General features: G+C 31.4%; 1 protein-coding gene across 1 annotated transcript in view; it reads left to right on the plus strand.

The window, feature by feature from the left end:
• The window catches only part of lrp5 (low density lipoprotein receptor-related protein 5), a 79577-nt gene extending 67114 nt beyond the window's left edge, over window positions 1–12463 (plus strand). The window contains exons 16-24 of the mRNA XM_051099595.1: window positions 1842–2032; window positions 4429–4638; window positions 5991–6116; window positions 6250–6486; window positions 8104–8214; window positions 8297–8530; window positions 8633–8775; window positions 8972–9069; window positions 10776–12463. Coding sequence (XP_050955552.1) covers window positions 1842–2032; window positions 4429–4638; window positions 5991–6116; window positions 6250–6486; window positions 8104–8214; window positions 8297–8530; window positions 8633–8775; window positions 8972–9069; window positions 10776–11037 — 1612 coding nt within the window. The 3' untranslated portion in view covers window positions 11038–12463. The remainder of the gene's footprint in view (window positions 1–1841; window positions 2033–4428; window positions 4639–5990; window positions 6117–6249; window positions 6487–8103; window positions 8215–8296; window positions 8531–8632; window positions 8776–8971; window positions 9070–10775) is intronic.
• Window positions 12464–18323: the final 5860 nt, after the last annotated feature.

An 18323-nucleotide genomic window follows, 5' to 3' on the forward strand; every position in this document is an offset into this window, starting at 1 on the left:
GTTTAAGGTTTTCACCAAATATTTTATTTATTTCAACTTTTTCAATTACCAAAAAATATTTTGTTTTACTTTTACATAATTACCTTTGAGCTTTTTTGTTTTAATTCCCATTTTAATAATTTCATGTGCTTTGGTCGTAATTGTTTTTTAGTTTTAGTTTTAGTATTTTAGTACTTCAACTTATTTCAGTTAAGTTCTTTTATTTTATAGTAATTTTTTAAATATTTCTATTTAGCTTTTATTTATTTTATTTCAGTTTTAGTAATATTAATACCTTAATTATTTCTGTTTACTTATATTCCATTTCTACATGTTTATGTTTACGTTTTTTTTTTTTTTTTTTTTCTAATTTTTAATTTTAACTTTTTCAGTTACCAAAAATTATTAAAATGGTTTTAGATAATTCAGAGAGTCTAAAAATTATGGATTTAAAGGGTTAGTTCACCCAAAAAATGAAAATTCTTTCATTATTTACTCACCCGCATGTCGTTCCAAACCCGGAACACATTTGTTCATCTTTGGAACACAAATTAAGATATTTTTGATGAAATCTGAGAGCTTTCTTAAAACAAAAAATGACTTTGTTTACAAAGACTGATACGGAAGAGAAGAAATTGTTGAATAAAGTCATTCTTTTTGTTTTCTTTGTGCACAAAAAATATTCTCATAGCTTTATAAAATTACGGTTGAACCACTGATGTCACATATAACTATTTTAACAATTTTCTTACCAGCTTTCTGGGTTTTGAATGTGGTAGTTGCATTACTGTTTATGCAGGGTCAGAAAACTCTCGGATTTCATCAAAAATATTTTATTTTGTGTTTTGAAGATGAATGAAGGTCTAACGGGGTTGGAACGATATGAGTAATGAATAACAGAGCTTTCTTTTTTTTTAACCTATTCCTTTAAAGAAATTTCAATGTGATTTTGTTTTTTATTCACACGGTATCAGCTTTTCATTCTGTGCGGCAGATTTGTTCCGGTCAAGATCTTGCGTTGACCCTCTCTAAAAGATAGCCTCAAAATGTCATAAAATTGAAGCATTGCATTACCTAGTTTTTCAGATCGTTCGGGATCAAACCATCTTCAAAGATGTTCGCATAAGGATCTGTTTAACATCGCAGGTGGGAAATTTAATACGCAATATGCTACATTCCCCACGCCAAAGTCAGACGCTGGCAGACGTTTAGCGAGTATATAACACTCCATAGTGCTCTGACTCAGAAAAGGCGTCTTCAGATCCATCAGCCAAACCAATTTTGGGGTTTCTTCTGTTCCCATCTTAGCACTGGAAATGCATCTCATATAATGTAGATCCCCCAAACGTTTCCCAAAGGATGTAACTGTTTTTAAGTGGTTTGCTTTGTTGTTGTGATAGCATATCTAATTTTTTAAAGACATTCAAGTACTGTATTGTACGATATCAATATCGGCGTTCTGTTTTTTTAAGCCCAGCTAAATTGCTAACAGATGCAAACTTGTGGGTTTCCCAGACAGCATCTGAAAACAAAGGAGCAGCGCACCTTTGAGAGTTATCACAGACTGGTCTAGACATAATATTAGGGCTAAAGGGCTTTTGGGATGTGTGAAGATATACACCAGTTCTCCCACACAGTCAAAATAACACGGACACATCAAAGCAGTTCCCTCTATTCAACAAATGAATGTTTATCCATTCCTACAGATCATGTGTTTGCTATGCAATGCAATAACATCAAATACTACAAACGCTTTTATTGAACGTAAAAAAAATGTTGAAAGATGTTTATTTAATCCAATTAAAGTCACTTTTCTTTATTAGGAAATGGTATGTAACTTCCAACCCATTTTTTTCCCACAGGTACATGTACTTCACTACTGTCCAGGATCGCTCGGCTAAAATTGAAGGTGCATCTTTGGATGGGACGGAGCGTGAATCCCTGTTCACGACCGGTTTGATCCGCCCTGTAGCATTGGCTTTGGACAACAAGCTGGGCAAACTGTTTTGGGTGGACGCGGACCTGAAACGGATTGAGAGCAGTGACCTATCTGGTAAATACTGCTGCAAATTTAATGTTATGGCCAATATTTATCTATCTATCTATCTATCTATCTATCTATCTATCTGTCTGTCTATCTGTCTATCTATCTATCTATCTATCTATCTATCTGTCTATCTATCTATCTGTCTATCTATCTATCTATCTGTCTAATCTATCTAATCTATCACAATACATTTATTAAGAAATTGCTTAAATCCACTAATAACTAATATTGTACAAATTAGTGTCGTTATTATTGTAACTAAAACCAAAACCTTTAAAATCATTTTCAATAAAATAAAATACCATAAAATAAAATGATAAAAAGTAAAATAAAATAAAATATTGTATTATATTGGACCAAACTTAAAAACGTAAATAAACATTAGAAATGTCGCTTTGGCAGCTAATCGAAATAAGTTGAAGTACTAACATTACTAAAACTAAAATTAAAAAAATATATAGATATAGATATAGCTATAGCGATAGATAGATATAGATATAGATATAGATATAGATATAGATATAGATATAGATATAGATATAGATAGACATAACAGCTAAAATCCACAGAAAAAATTGTACAAATCAGTGTTGTTATTGTAACTTAAACTAACAAAATAAAATAAAATAAAATAAAATACAATTAAAAAAAAAAAAATGCATAACAATTTGAAATATCACTTTGGCTAACCAAAATAATTTTAAGTTGAAGTATTAACATTACTAAAACTAAGATTAAAATAAAAAAAAGCTTTTAAAAACTAAAGCTTAAAAAAAGTTCATAAAATAAAACAAAAAATAGAATAAAATGAAATACAATAAAATAAAAGGATCAAACTCAAAAACATGCATGTGAATTAGAAATGTCACTTTGGCAGTTAACCAAAGTAAGTTTAAGTTGAAGTACTAACATTACTAAAATTGAGAGAGAAAAAAAATACAGCTAAAATCCACTGAAAACTAATATTGTACAAATCAGTGTTGTTATTGCAACTAAAACTAAAGCTTAAAAAAAAAAAAAAACATTTTCATGAAATAAAATAAAATATTGGACCAAACTTCAGAACATATTTCACAATTAGAAATGTCACTTTGGCAGCTAACTGAAATAAGTTGAAGTTGAAGTACTAACATTCCTAAAACAAAAATTGTAATAAAAGCTAAATATTTCCAAAAAAAAAAAAAAAAATAAGAAACCTTTATTAAATGGCAAAAGCACAATACAATTACTAAAATAAAAATTAAAATATATTTTATATATGGTAATTAATGTGATTTTCATGTTATGGCCAATATCGAAACATCTGTTTTGTCTAAGTAAAATAAAAACTAAAATCACTAGATTAAAATGTACAGTATGAAAAATGGATATAAATATAAATATTTTATAAGTCTAAACTAATATTGTACAAATTAGTGTTGTTATTGTTACTAAAAATACATTTTTAAAAAAACATTTTCATTAATATTTCAAAATAAAAAATGGCAATGGAAATGGTAACAGCATAACACAATTACTAAAACTTAAAAATTAAAATATAAAAATAAAAGATAATTCAAAATATTAATAAATACTGTAATGGTTTATAAATAATAGTAAAATAACAATATATAGTGCATAACCTAATTATCAGTCTAACAATTTGAGTGAAAATGAGTTGAAATGACTGAAAATGAAATGTTCCCATACATCTCAATGTTAGTCATTTATTTTGAAGACCAATTTTGATGTCAGAGCTTTGCCAGAAAGATTAAGTTTTTTCCCTTGTCACGTAGCCATGTCACTAAATCTCATGTTCAGAATGTTTTTGTTTCCTGTCTTGTATTGTATCACCCGTGGGCAAATTGATTGCAATCGGTTCTGCAGTATTCTGGAAAACCATGTAAAATGAGGACAACTTTCTGACCTCTTCAATGAGATTTGATCTTCTAAACATGTCAAATGGCAGAGCTATGGAAACCAAACAAATACAGGCAGAGAGCGCAGGCCAGCCACCGTCTATATATTATCAATACAGTCTAGTCTAAACTAATCAAAACAGCATGGTCTGTGATGTCTTAACCTGGTGTATACATTGACAAAGCTCTAATGAAGAATTTGATAGACTGTAACTTAACTCTTCAGAGGGTTATTCAAGTGCCTTCATCACAGAAAATCACTCTATCGCTTTATTATTGCCAATAAGCTGCCAAAAAGCAAAGTCTCTCCAGATGCTGGGCTCTAGTGTTTGATGTTAGCATAAGACAGATGATCACACCTTAAGCCATGGCTAATCTGCTTACGCAACTGAACCGTCCTCTGCAGCCAAATGACCAACACAAAGGCCGAAAAGATGCGATTTATAACGTGACAGTGGAAAAACCTGAATTATGACTCTGAGGATCTCTTTGTTTGCTTCCCAGGGGCCAATCGTATCGTTCTCCAGGACTCCAACATCCTTCAGCCCGTCGGTCTGACCGTGTTAGGCGATCACCTGTACTGGATCGACAAACAGCAGCAGATGATTGAATGCGTGGACAAGCTGACCGGAGAAAAGAGGACCCGCATTCAGGGGCGACTCCAGTACCTGACCGGCATCCATGCGGTGGAGTACATGGAACCAGAGGAGTTTGGTAATATATTTATATATGTCTTATATTTAAAAACAAAAAACACAATAGCTTCATTCCAAAAACCTTGTGAGCTACCTGTATAAATGTAATGTAATGTAATGTAATGTAATGTAATAGAATAGAATGTAATAGAATAGAATAGAATAGAATAGAATAGAATAGAATAGAATAGAATAGAATATATAGATTGTCATTTATATTGGAATTTATTACATTATTTACTTTTTTATTATATTATTTACTGTATGGATGGCAGAACAGAACTGTCTATATAATATAATATAACAATGTAACCTAATATTATATAATATAAATTGTTATAAAATAAATATAAATTATTGTAATTTATTTTAGAATTTATTATATTTTTTACTTTATGGATGGCAGAACAGAAGAGTCTTCTGTCACTTACTATATAATATAATATAATATAATTTATATTAGAAATATATTATTTACTTTATGGATTGCAGAACAGAAATGTCTTCTGTCACTTACTATATAATATAAATTATTATAAAATAAATGTAAATTATTATAATTTATATTATAATTTATTATATTTACTTTATGGATGGCAGAACAGAAAGTTATTTTGTCACTTTATAATAATAAAATAATCTAACATAATATGACAATATTATAGAAATTATTATAATATAAATACATTTTTAGCATTTATATGAGAATTTATTATATTAAATAACGTTTATTATTTACTTTATGGATGGCAGGATCAGTGTCGTCTGTCACTTACTATACTATATAATATAATGATCTACCATAGTACAATAATATAAGTATCTGATTAATATATTAATTAAATTACATTTGAAGTCAATTATTATAACCTTAATTAGAATTTATTATATTTATTTTATGGATGGCAGAACAGAAAAAGTCTTCTGTCTACTATACTATAATGATCTATTATATAAATGATTATATTAAAAACTATTAATGTTTTTTTTTAATTAATGCGATTATAAGGTTTAGTATTATATTTAAACTAAACTATTATTTGAACTAAATTATATTTAAGCATGTATTTAAGATACTAAAATTAAACGTTACATATAATCTTGCTTCCAAAAAATGTATGATTTGCTTCTCTTTTCTTAACACCTATAGAAAGCACCCAGTTTGTTCTTTAACTACCTATTTGAATTCTCAAACTAGTCAGCAACATCTGAACGAATTTCCATTGGTAGTTGAGTGTTTTAAACCAGCATTTAACCTTGTTTGAGTTACACAAATCATATGTTGTCAAAATCGTTTTATATAGTTAAAGAGCATGTGACCTCAGAGTCCTGTGATTAGAGAGTATAATTGTCCTTTAATCTTCCTAACAGCATCCCACCCTTGCTCCCGTGACAACGGAGGTTGCTCCCATATCTGCATCGCTAAAGGCGACGGGACGCCACGTTGCTCGTGTCCCATGCACCTGGTGCTGCTTCAAAATCTGCTCAGCTGTGGAGGTACATTTTTACATGTGTATATATATATATATATATATATATAGACGCACATATCCGTGGCATGAAATCAAAAATGCACTAATCAGATTTGATGCATCTGCGCTGATCACAAATTTACCCACAACCCCCTCAGAGCCTCCCACCTGCTCTAGCGAGCAGTTCACCTGCGCTACTGGCGAGATCGACTGCATCCCCATGGCGTGGCGCTGCGACGGCATCGCCGAGTGCGCAGACCACAGCGACGAGATGAACTGTCCCATCTGCTCCGAACTCCAGTTCCAGTGCGACAAAGGCCAATGCGTGGACTCTCAACTGCGCTGCAACGGCGAGCCCGACTGCGCGGACGGCTCTGATGAACAGGATTGCGACAGTACGTCCAACCATTACGCAGTTTGAACCTGCTGATTTACCAGAATTTCCACCTGTGACTGATTCTGTAAAAACACGATATTGAGAGGCACATTTTTGGCCTATTCATATTTGAACTGGGTTTTAATAAACATTTAACATGTCAGATTGCTGCTGCTTAGATGTCATGGCTAAAAGAGCATGACAAGCCAGACAAGCAGCTCTCTTTTTCAACAGGATGTGCAAATACTAGAAACTTAGGGGATTTGTCTCCAAGTGATGATTTGCTTACATGTAGCTGCCAACAGAAAGAGCAGCTCTTTATTTAAACTACTTTGACTTTCAAACAGCATTTTTAGTCTCTTGAAAATCCTTACGCCATTGTTTTGGCAGGCAACCGAAGTGTAGTTGACCATATTGTGTAATGTTCCTCGTGCCAAATGTGGTGAAATGCTGTCATCTCATCCTTTCTGTGAACCAATAATGCATTATTAGGGGCCGTTCACATGTCGCAGCTAAAAATGTGTGGAAAAACGTTTTTTTTCCAACATTTTCTCCTACTTTCCAAAGCGCTCTGTAGCTTGCACTCCCGTGGCGTCTGCCTTTGCTAAGCAACCATGACCTACGCTCTCAATAAAGACGCGGAGGTTTCAGCAAAGGACAGACAGATTTCCAGCACTAAAAATCACTTGCTGTAGCTCTGCTACTAAATTTATTTAAATATGGCTATCCCTGTACAGCTACGATTAGCTGTTTCTCCATCTTGGCTGAGCTTACAATGTTGTTATGGGAAAGGATGAAGCTAATTGGTTGGTTCTTGTCACATGACCCGCGGTGCGCTTGCGGCATTCTTAAAAGTTGAGATGTTTTTATCTCGATGCGGCACAGACGCGCTCATTACAAAATGGTCAACAATATATTTGTTGTTTGAATCAGTAAAAATGATTCTGAATCATTTACTGATTCAGTCTGACTCAGCTGATTTAAATCAGGGGTGTCAAACTCCTGGAGGGCTGCAGCCCTGTACACTGTAAAAAATAAAAAACACAATTTGTTGAGTCAGCTTAAAATAATTTGTCACCCTGCTGCCTTAAAATTTTAAGTTCAGTCAACTAAAATAAGTTTATTCAACTTGAAACGTTAAGTTGTACTAAGTAACAACTTAGATATTTGTGTTTGCTAAACTTTACAGATGTTTAAGTAACCCAGCTGCCTTAAAATTTTAAGTTGATTCAACTCAAATATCTAAGTTGTCACTTAGTATAATTTAACATTTCAAGTTGAATAAACTTTTTTTTGAGATGACTGAACTTAAAATTTTAAGGCAGCCAGGTTACAAATTATTTTAAGTTGACTCAACAAATTATTTTTACAGTGTAGAGTTTGTTCCAACCTTGCTCCAGCACACATACTAAGCAGTTTTCAATTAAGCCTGAATGACTTGATTAGTTGGATCAGGTGTGTTTAATTAGGGTTGCATCTAAACCAGGACCAGACCTTGACACCCCTGGTTTAAATGATTCACTTGAACCACATTTTATTTTGTCTGGGGTTTATATGAAAGTGTGTAGGTATACATACGTTTTGTAAACTGGTTGTTGTCAATCACTGATCTGTCCTCTCGCTTTTGTCCCATTAGCAATTTGCATGCCTAACCAGTTCCGTTGTGGCAACAACCAGTGTATTCTGAAGAAACAGCAGTGTGACTCCTTCGCAGATTGCGCTGACAAATCTGACGAGCTTTTCTGTGGTACGTTTACCATACCAATAAAAAAGCACAAGGTGTTTGACCATGCATTCCACATATTTATTCCTGATTGGCTCATTTACAGATTTCCCTTCGCCTCCAAATGACATTCCGCGTCACACCAGCACCATCGGCCCTGTTATTGGCATCATCCTCTCTGTCTTTGTGATGGGAGGCATGTGTTTTGTTTGTCAGAGAGTCGTGTGTCGGCATTACAAGGGCCCCAATGGAGGCTTTCCACACGAGTACATCAGCGGGACCCCTCACGTGCCCCTCAACTTCATCGCACCCACGAATTCACAGCACGGTACTTTTACAGGTAAAGGTCTGCTGTTTAATAACTGCTGCAGTCTCATAAGGTGAATAATGTGTCTGCCTGTGAGTCTTTTGTGTGTGATGAGTCTGACTCGCTGTGTCGCAGGTATTTCCTGTGGGAAGTCCATGATGAGCTCAGTGAGTCTCATGGGAAGCAGTAGCAGTGGGGCACCTCTTTACGACAGGAACCATGTGACGGGAGCATCATCCAGCAGCTCTTCCAGCACCAAAGGAGCTTTTTACCCTCAGGTACTGTACTGATTATCACTTTATTGTTATTGTTTATTGTTCCATTCTATGTAGGAAAAAACGTTTTTGTATTTTAGGTTAAATGCTCATTCATACATTTTATATTGTCTGGTGTGTTATGGTTTATGTCATATAACTGAAAATTGTTTTGTTTTTTTTGTTTTTTGTTTTTTGTTTTTTTTTACTTTGTGTATAGATGCTCAACCCTCCTCCATCACCAGCAACAGATCGTTCACTTTACAACGCAGAAGTGTTTTATTCGTCCAACAGCCCATCGACAACCAGGTCTTACAGGTGTGTATTAATCCAGAGATCCTGGATAATTGGACGAATGGATGAATGGATGAATGAAGGAATGAATGAATGAATGAAATATCTGCTATGGTAGGGTAGTTATGCTGATAGGTAGGTAGATAGGTACATATGAATGTATAAAAAAGCTTATATCTGGAATGGTAGGGTATATATGCTGGTAGGTAGATATCTCAAGTATCTGGTATGGTAGATATTTTGATATGCATTTGGGTAGACAACTCAAATATCTGGTTTGGTAGGGTTGATATGCTGCTAAATGGGAAGGTAGATACTCAAGTATCTACTATGGTGGTGTAGATGTTTTAAAAGCTAGGTAGATAGCTCAAATATCTGGTAAATATATGGTAGGGTAGATATGCTGATAGATGGATGGATAGATAAAATGTCTGGAATGATAAGGTATGCTGGTAGATAGGTAGATAGTCAGGTAGATAGCTCAAATTTCTGGTATGGTTGATATTCTGGTATTTAGGTAGGTAGGTAGCTCAAACATCTAGTATGGTAGGGTAGATAAGCTGAGAGCAGGGTAGCTAGATGGCTTAGATATCTAGTATGGTGGGGTAGATATGATATTAGATATGTAGATAGTCAGGTAAATAGCTTAAATATCTGGTATGGTAGCGATGATATAGCAGGTAGGTAGCTCAAATTTCTGGAATGATAGGGTAGATATGTTGGTAGGTAGATGATAAATGGCTCAAATATCTGGAATGGTAGGGTAGGTAGGCTGAGAGGTGGGTAGATAATTAGGTAGATAGCCAAAATGTCTGGAATGGTAAGGTAGATATGCTGATAGACAGGAAGGTAGGTGGATGGCTCAGATATCTAGTACGGTGGGGTAGATATGCTACTAGATAGGTAGATAGTCAGGAAGATAGCTCAACTATCTAGTATGGTAGGGTAGAGAGGCTGAGAGGTGGGTAGATAAATAGCTCAAATATCTGGTCTGGTCGGTTTAATACGCTATTCGTTTGGTAGGTAGGTAGGTAGGTAGGTTGCTCAAATATCTGGAATGAGAAGGTAGATATGCTAATAGGTAGATAGATATTTACATAGATACCTCAAATATCTGAAATAGTAGGGTAGATATGCTGGTTGGTAGGTAGGTAGTTGGGTAGATAGCCAAAAATATTAGAATGATAGGGTAGATATGCTGAGAGGTGGGCAGATAGTTAGGTACATAGCTCAAATATCTGGGATGGTAAGGTAGATATGCTGATAGGCAGGTAAGTAGATGGTTCAAATATATAGAAAGGAAGGGTAGGTATGCTGGTAGGTAGGTAGGTAGTTGGGTAGACAGCTCAAATATCTGGAATAGTAGGATTGGTTTGCCAGTAGGGAAATAGGCAGGTAAATATCTTTAAACATCTAAAGTGGTAGAGTAGACATGCGCATAAGCTCACTGGTAGGTAGTTGGGTAGATAGCTCAAATATCTGGAATGGTAGAGAAGGTATGCTGGTAGGTAAGAAGGCAGGCAGATAGCTTAAATATCTAGATTGGTAGACGTGCTGATAGGTAGAAAGGTAGGTAGTTGGGTAGATAGCTGAAATATCTGGTATGATAGGATATATATGCTGATTTATGGGTGGATGGTTGAATGCTTGCATAGATAATGGACGGGTGCATAGACAGGTCAAATATCTCAAGCTCAAGTTCCTGATGCCTGAATGTTTGCCCTCCACAGGCCGTATATGATGCGAGGGGTCGCGCCCCCCACCACCCCCTGCAGCACAGACGTGTGTGACAGCGACTACACCACCAGCCGCTGGAAAAGCAACAAGTACTACATGGACCTCAATTCAGACTCTGACCCCTACCCTCCACCCCCCACTCCGCGCAGCCAGTACATGTCAGCGGAGGAGAGCTGCCCGCCCTCGCCCTCCACCGAACGCAGCTACTTCCACCTGTGCCCCCCAACCCCCTCGCCCTGCACGGACTCCTCATGACACCCGGCAACCGGCCACGCTTTGTAAATAGTTTTAAATAGTTTTAAAAGAAGAAACAAAGATTTTATTTTATTTTCCACACGCTTTGTTCAAGAAACATTTCAGCTTCTCGGGGAGGAACGGGAAACGCTTTTCCAGATATTTTCATCCTGAAATAAATGTACAGAGGTCGTGCCAGGACAGTGCTTGCACGAGTGAATTGTATTATGATATTTTTTTAATAAGTGCACCCCCCTTTCGATATGTCAGAATATGAACATATTGTTTCAAGATGGTTATAATTTAATCATCTTTTTAAAAAGGAGTTTAATTGCAAACCAAATCATCAAAATAACACCAAAATCATCCGCTGCGGTTGTTGTACATATGTGTAATTAAGTAAATAATTAATTTTTTTCGTAATGGCCACGAGGTGTTGTTTTGATTATGTTCTATGTGAATATGATACGATTCCAAGCATATGTTTGGTTTGTCCTGTTTACCAAAAGTGTGTTTGCTGCTATTGTACATACATCTTTTACTGTAAATAATGACAAATGAAAACAGCCAGCTAAAATGTTGTTTATATAAAGAGAACTGACCATAGACCATTGTAAAATTGTTATTAATCTCTCATAGCAAAAGAGCTTCGGTTGTGTATAGTCATATCTGAATATACATGTGAAACGCCATTACTTTGAAGGAGATATTGTCTTGTTTAGACTTCCGTTTTAAAGGGGCAGTTTGACTAAAAATGAAAATCTTGTCACTTCAAAACCTGCGTGACTTGTTTTTTTATGTAAAACATTAAAGGAGATATTTATCAGAATGTCCAAGCTGCACTTTTCCATAGTGAAAGTGAATGGGGAACAGTTTAAAAACTAGTTAAAGACTGAAATTATGCTGGCTACCATTCACTTTCATTATACGACAAAGAGCAGCTTGGACATTCTGATAAGTATCTCATTTTGTGTCCTACAAAAGAAAGAAGGTCATATAGGTTTGGGATGACATGAGGGTGAGTAAATGATGACAAAATGTTCATATATTAGTGAACCGTCCCTTTAAAGAAGCAGAAAGTCACCTGCTTTGTAGTGAACTACATGGATTTTGTCATATCTCATGGACTGAACTCATTGTAGGTGTTTTGTAAAAACTAAAAATAGTAATTATAGTAATAATAATACAGTAAAACTAAGCTATGATTTGAACACAAGGATATGTGGTTAATTTTACCACGGTAGTGTGGTAACAAACTGTTTTTTTTAACGCAATTTAAGTCTGATTTATTTCCACACCCTTTTTTGGTAAATTTGAAGAATCAAACTGTTTTTCCCTGTTTGAAATGCTAAAAAGAGTAGATTTGTTTTTCAGGTTTTAACGTTTTTTGTAGCACACATTGAAATGCCATGTATGTCTGATCAAAACGATCTTGATTTTTTTTTTTCTTCTTGCCAAATTGAGCACTTATGGAAATTAGACGTGCGTAAAACCTAGAATCATAGATGTAGAAAAAGATACAAAATGAGTTCTCATTTTAACTCAGACTGATTACATTAGTTGTGTTTTTAAAGTTCTCAAAAAGACAGAACAATGTATTTAAAGGCAAATGAACTGAAAGACCACTTTAATAGATGATGCATATTATGTTTCAAGCTATTGATTTCATTACATTGCCCTCAAGGTAACATACTGTTTATTGTGAATGTGACTGAATGAGTTTATTTGGATTTTTATACCACTTTGGCAGGTCAGTGGTTTGACTGAATCTGTCGAGATCGTACCATCCACTCATACCGAAGAGTTTTTGCTCTTCTGTGCACCACCAGTGTCTTTGTTTTGTGTACAAAAATGCCTCATATAATGCACACTTGTGACAATTTTTGTATCAAAAGCATTTTTATATATAATAAAGGTTCTATTTTAAGAAATGTAATATCATTGTCTTCTTTTAACATTATGGCGCCTTTTTCCTGAACACGGAAGTCTCGCCTGACTGGAATGATGCTTTACATTTCCGGTCTGTAGTGTTTCTAGTCAAATTAACGTATTTTCCGTTAAACCTCTGAAAATTTCAGATAGGCATACGGACGGAAAGCAAGCGTGTTATTTCCGACAGGCCAAACAATCCCATATTTACAGTGAACGATGAGCACTGGGGCTTCAATGAAACAATCAGGGTTGCCAACTCCCTTTCAGGCTCTGTCTCACGCTGTCACTCTTCCCATGTAAATATCACACCAAACTGGCAACCCTGCTTGCGATTTTAAACAAAGTTTCAGCTTTCACATGTTGGTTAATTTTCGTAAGGGTTAATGTGGTTTTCTTGTATTTAACCCTCAGGTATTGCTTACTTATAATGTGACCGTACAGCTTAACTATTTTTCAGTTAAATAAATGTATTTTAGAAATCTATATTTTAGTTCAATAATTTGTAATATTTTAAGGAGATCAGTTAGTACTGAATACTATTTGTCCAATAATGACTTACAAAATTGTTATTTAAATAAATTTAAAAGGGAATATATATATAAAGTTTTGTAAATTTGTATATTATTTTCTAAAAAAAAAAAAAAAAAAAAAAAAAAAAAAAGAATAATATAGACAGATAGATGGATAGATACAAATAGACAGACAAAACTAATTTGCCCTATTTTATTTATTTTGATCCATTTATTTATTATTTTATAGAATTTTTGTAATTACAATATTTGTGTAGCAGTAATGACAAATGTAATGATAAATATAATAATATATATACAAATATAATAATATAATAATATATATAGATATATAGATATATATTATTCTTTATATTTTTATTATTTTATAGATTTAATTTAATTAAAATATCTGTGTAACAGCAATAGATTAATAATTAATTTTACTAAATATAATAATCTATATAATAATATAATAAATTTATTAATTTGACCTATTTTATTTATTTATTATTTTATAGATTTATTTAGAGTGAAAAATGACATTAGCATTAAATACATACATATATATATATATATATATATATAATTTTATGTTTCTATTACGTATATTACAATTAGTGTATTATTTAAGGTTAAATAGAGAAAAGGGTTTGTTTTAAATTCAAGTTTAAGACCAAGTATAAAATGGTGCTTAAAAAAAGCATTCAGTTGCATTTTTATCCCCTTATATGTACAGTATATACATATAAATAGATATGGAATCGAGATCGCCACCACCCGCCCCCCAATCCAACCCCCAACTCCAAAACAAATTAAAAAAAAAAAAAAAATCTCACTCCAAGCTGACCTTAAAAGTTGGCAACCCTGAAAATAATTGTTAATTGAATTGAGCAAGGTGCGTCTCAGTCCAGTGGTAACCCAACAAACAGAACCGGGAATGCAGAAACACTCTGGATCACTCTAAACACAGCGTTATGAAATGTTATTGTTGAATGTGACATTGCTTTGGTGGAACTGCATGTTACGGTAATAAAATAAATGTGTGTTTGATCATTGCCAGAACGTCCGGTCGGGATTTCAGGCGTTTTGTGTTCTGCTGCCCTCATGTGGAAAAAAATGAACTAAAAATGTATTATAAATGAGGTTAGTATGGCCCTCCTCAACACTCATATTAATACTTACTCCTGTATTCAGTGCTAATGTCATTTTTCACTCTAAATAAATCTATAAAATAATAAATAAATAAAACAGGTCAACTTAATAAATTTATTATATTTATTATATAGATTCTTATATTTAATAAAATTAATTATTAATCTATTGCTGTTGCACAGATATTTTAATTAAATTAAATCGATAAAATAATAAAGAAATACACTTAAATAAATAAAGTCAAATAAATATATTTATCAAATATTTTTATATTTATAAATCAAATAATGAGAAATAATTAGTATCAAAATGAGAAATAATAGTATATATATATACATTTGTATATAAAAATAAAATAGGATATATATTATTATATTTGTCATTAAATTTGTCAGTACTGCTACATAAATATTTTAATTATAAAAATTCTATAATAAATAAATGGACCGAAATAAATAAAATAGGGCAAATTAGTTTTGTCTGTCTGTCTATCTATCTATCTATCTATCTATCTATCTATCTATCTATCTATATTATGCTTTTTTTTTTACAAAATTAATATACAAGTTTACAAAACTTTATATATATATTCTATTTTAAATTTATTTAAATAACAATTTTGTAAATATATTTATTAAATATTTGTATATTTCTATATCAAATAATGAAAAATAATTAAAATAGGCTTTTTATATAATAAAATAATAAATAGAATGAAATAAATAATTAGGTCAAATGAATTTATAAATGTATTTATCAAATATTTTTATATATCAAATAATAATAATAATGAGAAATAATCAAAATAGGCTTCTTTTATATATATAAATAAATACTAATTTAAATGTAATTACTTTTACAGTTACACTTAATTATTTATTTGATTGATTTTATTTCTTTAGTATTTCTTGTAGCCATATTCATGTATTTAATGTTCAAGAGAGATGATAGATCATAGATGTTAGAAAATAAAGTAAATAGGTTTTATTAATTTAAACAAATAATTTTAACATTTCACAATTTCTCATTACTGTCACACAAAAATATTTTAATTCAGAACAAAAACAGTTCTGTTATTCATAAATACTAATGTAAATAATATATATTTTTTCACTTCACATTTATATTCTTTCATTTAATTTGGGGCTAAATATAATCTAGACATTTTGACAAATATTCACTCCGGTAATGCATTATAATTAATGCAGTTAATTACTTTTTAATGAGTTTTTGCCTGCATTTATTAAAAATCAAATTATACTGCAGAACACACCGTGTTTCGATTAAATCACATCAGTGAGTAGTACACTGAAAATAACTTCATAATGTATCCATCATTTTATCACTCTATTACAAGTGTCACTTCAGAGATGCCAGTGCTATAAAAATGGGGCCCAATGCTTGTATACAGCAGTTGGGAACTACATGTACATTCTCCTTTCTCATTTTTCATCTTAAAGTCCTGTCTTCAGTACTTGACATAAGTGAACACATGTTGTGAGGCTCCTGTCTGGGCTGAAGGGGGAGGGGAGATGATGTCGACACCCCTCCATGTACCCATCTGTCTGTCTTTGTTTATGATCCGTGTAGTAGAGGAGCTAAAAACATGTCTCGGAAAAAAAGGCACGTGAGAACATGCTTCTACATGTCATGAGAGAAAGACCAGCAGCGGCCTGGATCTTCTGATTATATGTTAAAAAAAAAAGTGTAAAAAAATTAAAATAAAATCTACAAATGTAAAAAGGTTAGGAGATTAACTTGCTATGAACAGATAAACTACTTTTTATTATTTAATTGTTTTTACGAGTGTTTATTCTATATTAAATTTAATAATAAATTAATTAAAATAATCTATATAATTTCTTTAATTTAGCCCTTAATAAATAAAACTAAAATAATATATTAAATTTAAATAGAAATATTTAAAGCTAATACTATTTAAATCTAATACTTAAAGCTAATACAAAATATAAAAAATACTATTAATATATAAATAATTAAAAAATGACACTGATTGAAGCCTAGTGTACACTAAAAAATGGCTTTTTATTTAATTAATTAAATATATAATTTCTTTAATTATTAATTTTTTTCATTTCTTTAAATGTCACTTTTGTAAATGTTACATTTACTAGCATTTTTTTTTTCAGTGTATAATTCTAAAACTAAAATAAATATATTAAATTTAAATAGAAATATGAAAAAATAACAAAAGCCCATTAAAATGAATAAAAACAAAATAACAAAAGATAATCAAAATATAGAAAATACTAGTAATACTATACAAATGATTTGGTGTATGCTAAAAAAAAAACCTCTATTATTATTATTATTATTATTATTTTACTGATTATGTTTATTCTATATTTATTTTAATATTAAATTAATTACATCTACATTATTTCTTATATTTTTTAATACATATTATTTTTACTGATCAGCGAATATGCACAGCAAACCACTTCCCTTAAAAAATGTATAAAAATAAATTTTATTAAGTTAAAATGTATTTATTTATTAAAAGAATAAATTAAGTTTAAATTGACATACAGTTTACTTTTTTTGGAAGTTGTAAATGAAAGAAAGATGATTTGAGTTTTACAAGAAAATACTATTTTAGTTTTTCTACTTAATTTAATGTTTTTTTTTTTTTGTCACTTTTGTAAATTTAAAATTTGTTTTTCAGTGTATAATTATAAAACTAAAATATATGTGTTAAATTTAAATGGAAATGTTTAAAAATAATAATGATAAAAATAACGAAAGTCCATTAAAATTAATAAAACAAACAAAAATATAAACAGGAAAATAATAAAAGGTGGTTCAAAATATAAAAAAATTAATACTATATAAATAACTCTAAAATGACACTGATTGAAGCCAAGTGTACACTACAAAAACTACTTATTATTTAAATATGTTCACTGATTATGTTTATTCTATATTTACTGTAATACTGAATTAATTACATCTATATAATTTCTTAAATTTTTTATACTTATTATTTATATTAATCAGCAAAGCAAGCCACTTCCCTTATATACAAATTGTTTAAGTTGTAAACGAAACATATATTATTAGTTTTACAACACATGTAAAATTTACTAGCAATTAATTTTAATTTTTATTTATTTATATTTTATTTTTTCAGTGTATAATTATAAAAGTAAAATAAATATATTAAATTTAAATAGAAATATTTAAAAAAATAATAATAAAATAACAAAAGCCTATTAAAATGAATAAAACTTAAAATAAAATAAAAAAAAAACTGATTAAAAAAAATACAAAATCTAATAATAAAAGCTAGTTCAAAACATAAAAAATACTAGTAATACTATATAAAGAACTCTAAAATGACATGGACTGAAGCCCAGTGAAAAAAATGGTGGTGGAAAATTTTTCACTCTAGTAAAAATTGCTAGTAAATTTCACAAATAATTACAAAGAAATGGGATGTAACACATTGAATTGTTGAACCTCAAATGTTGAAATATAAAAATCATTTTCACAGTGTATATAATCACCATGCAAAGCAGTCTATGATTAATGACCCCAATTATATAATTCCCTTGTATGAACATGCGATTCTTTGTGCAGAGCTTCATGTTTCATTCCTTCGAGTGTTGTTCATCTAAAAGAGCCTGACAGTACATGCAGCAAATATATGAAGAGAACAAAAATCTGGACCATAAGCGTGATAACTGATGA

This window comes from Labeo rohita, chromosome 25, assembly GCF_022985175.1.
Source record: "Labeo rohita strain BAU-BD-2019 chromosome 25, IGBB_LRoh.1.0, whole genome shotgun sequence".
In the NCBI taxonomy this organism is placed as follows: Eukaryota; Metazoa; Chordata; class Actinopteri; order Cypriniformes; family Cyprinidae; genus Labeo; species Labeo rohita.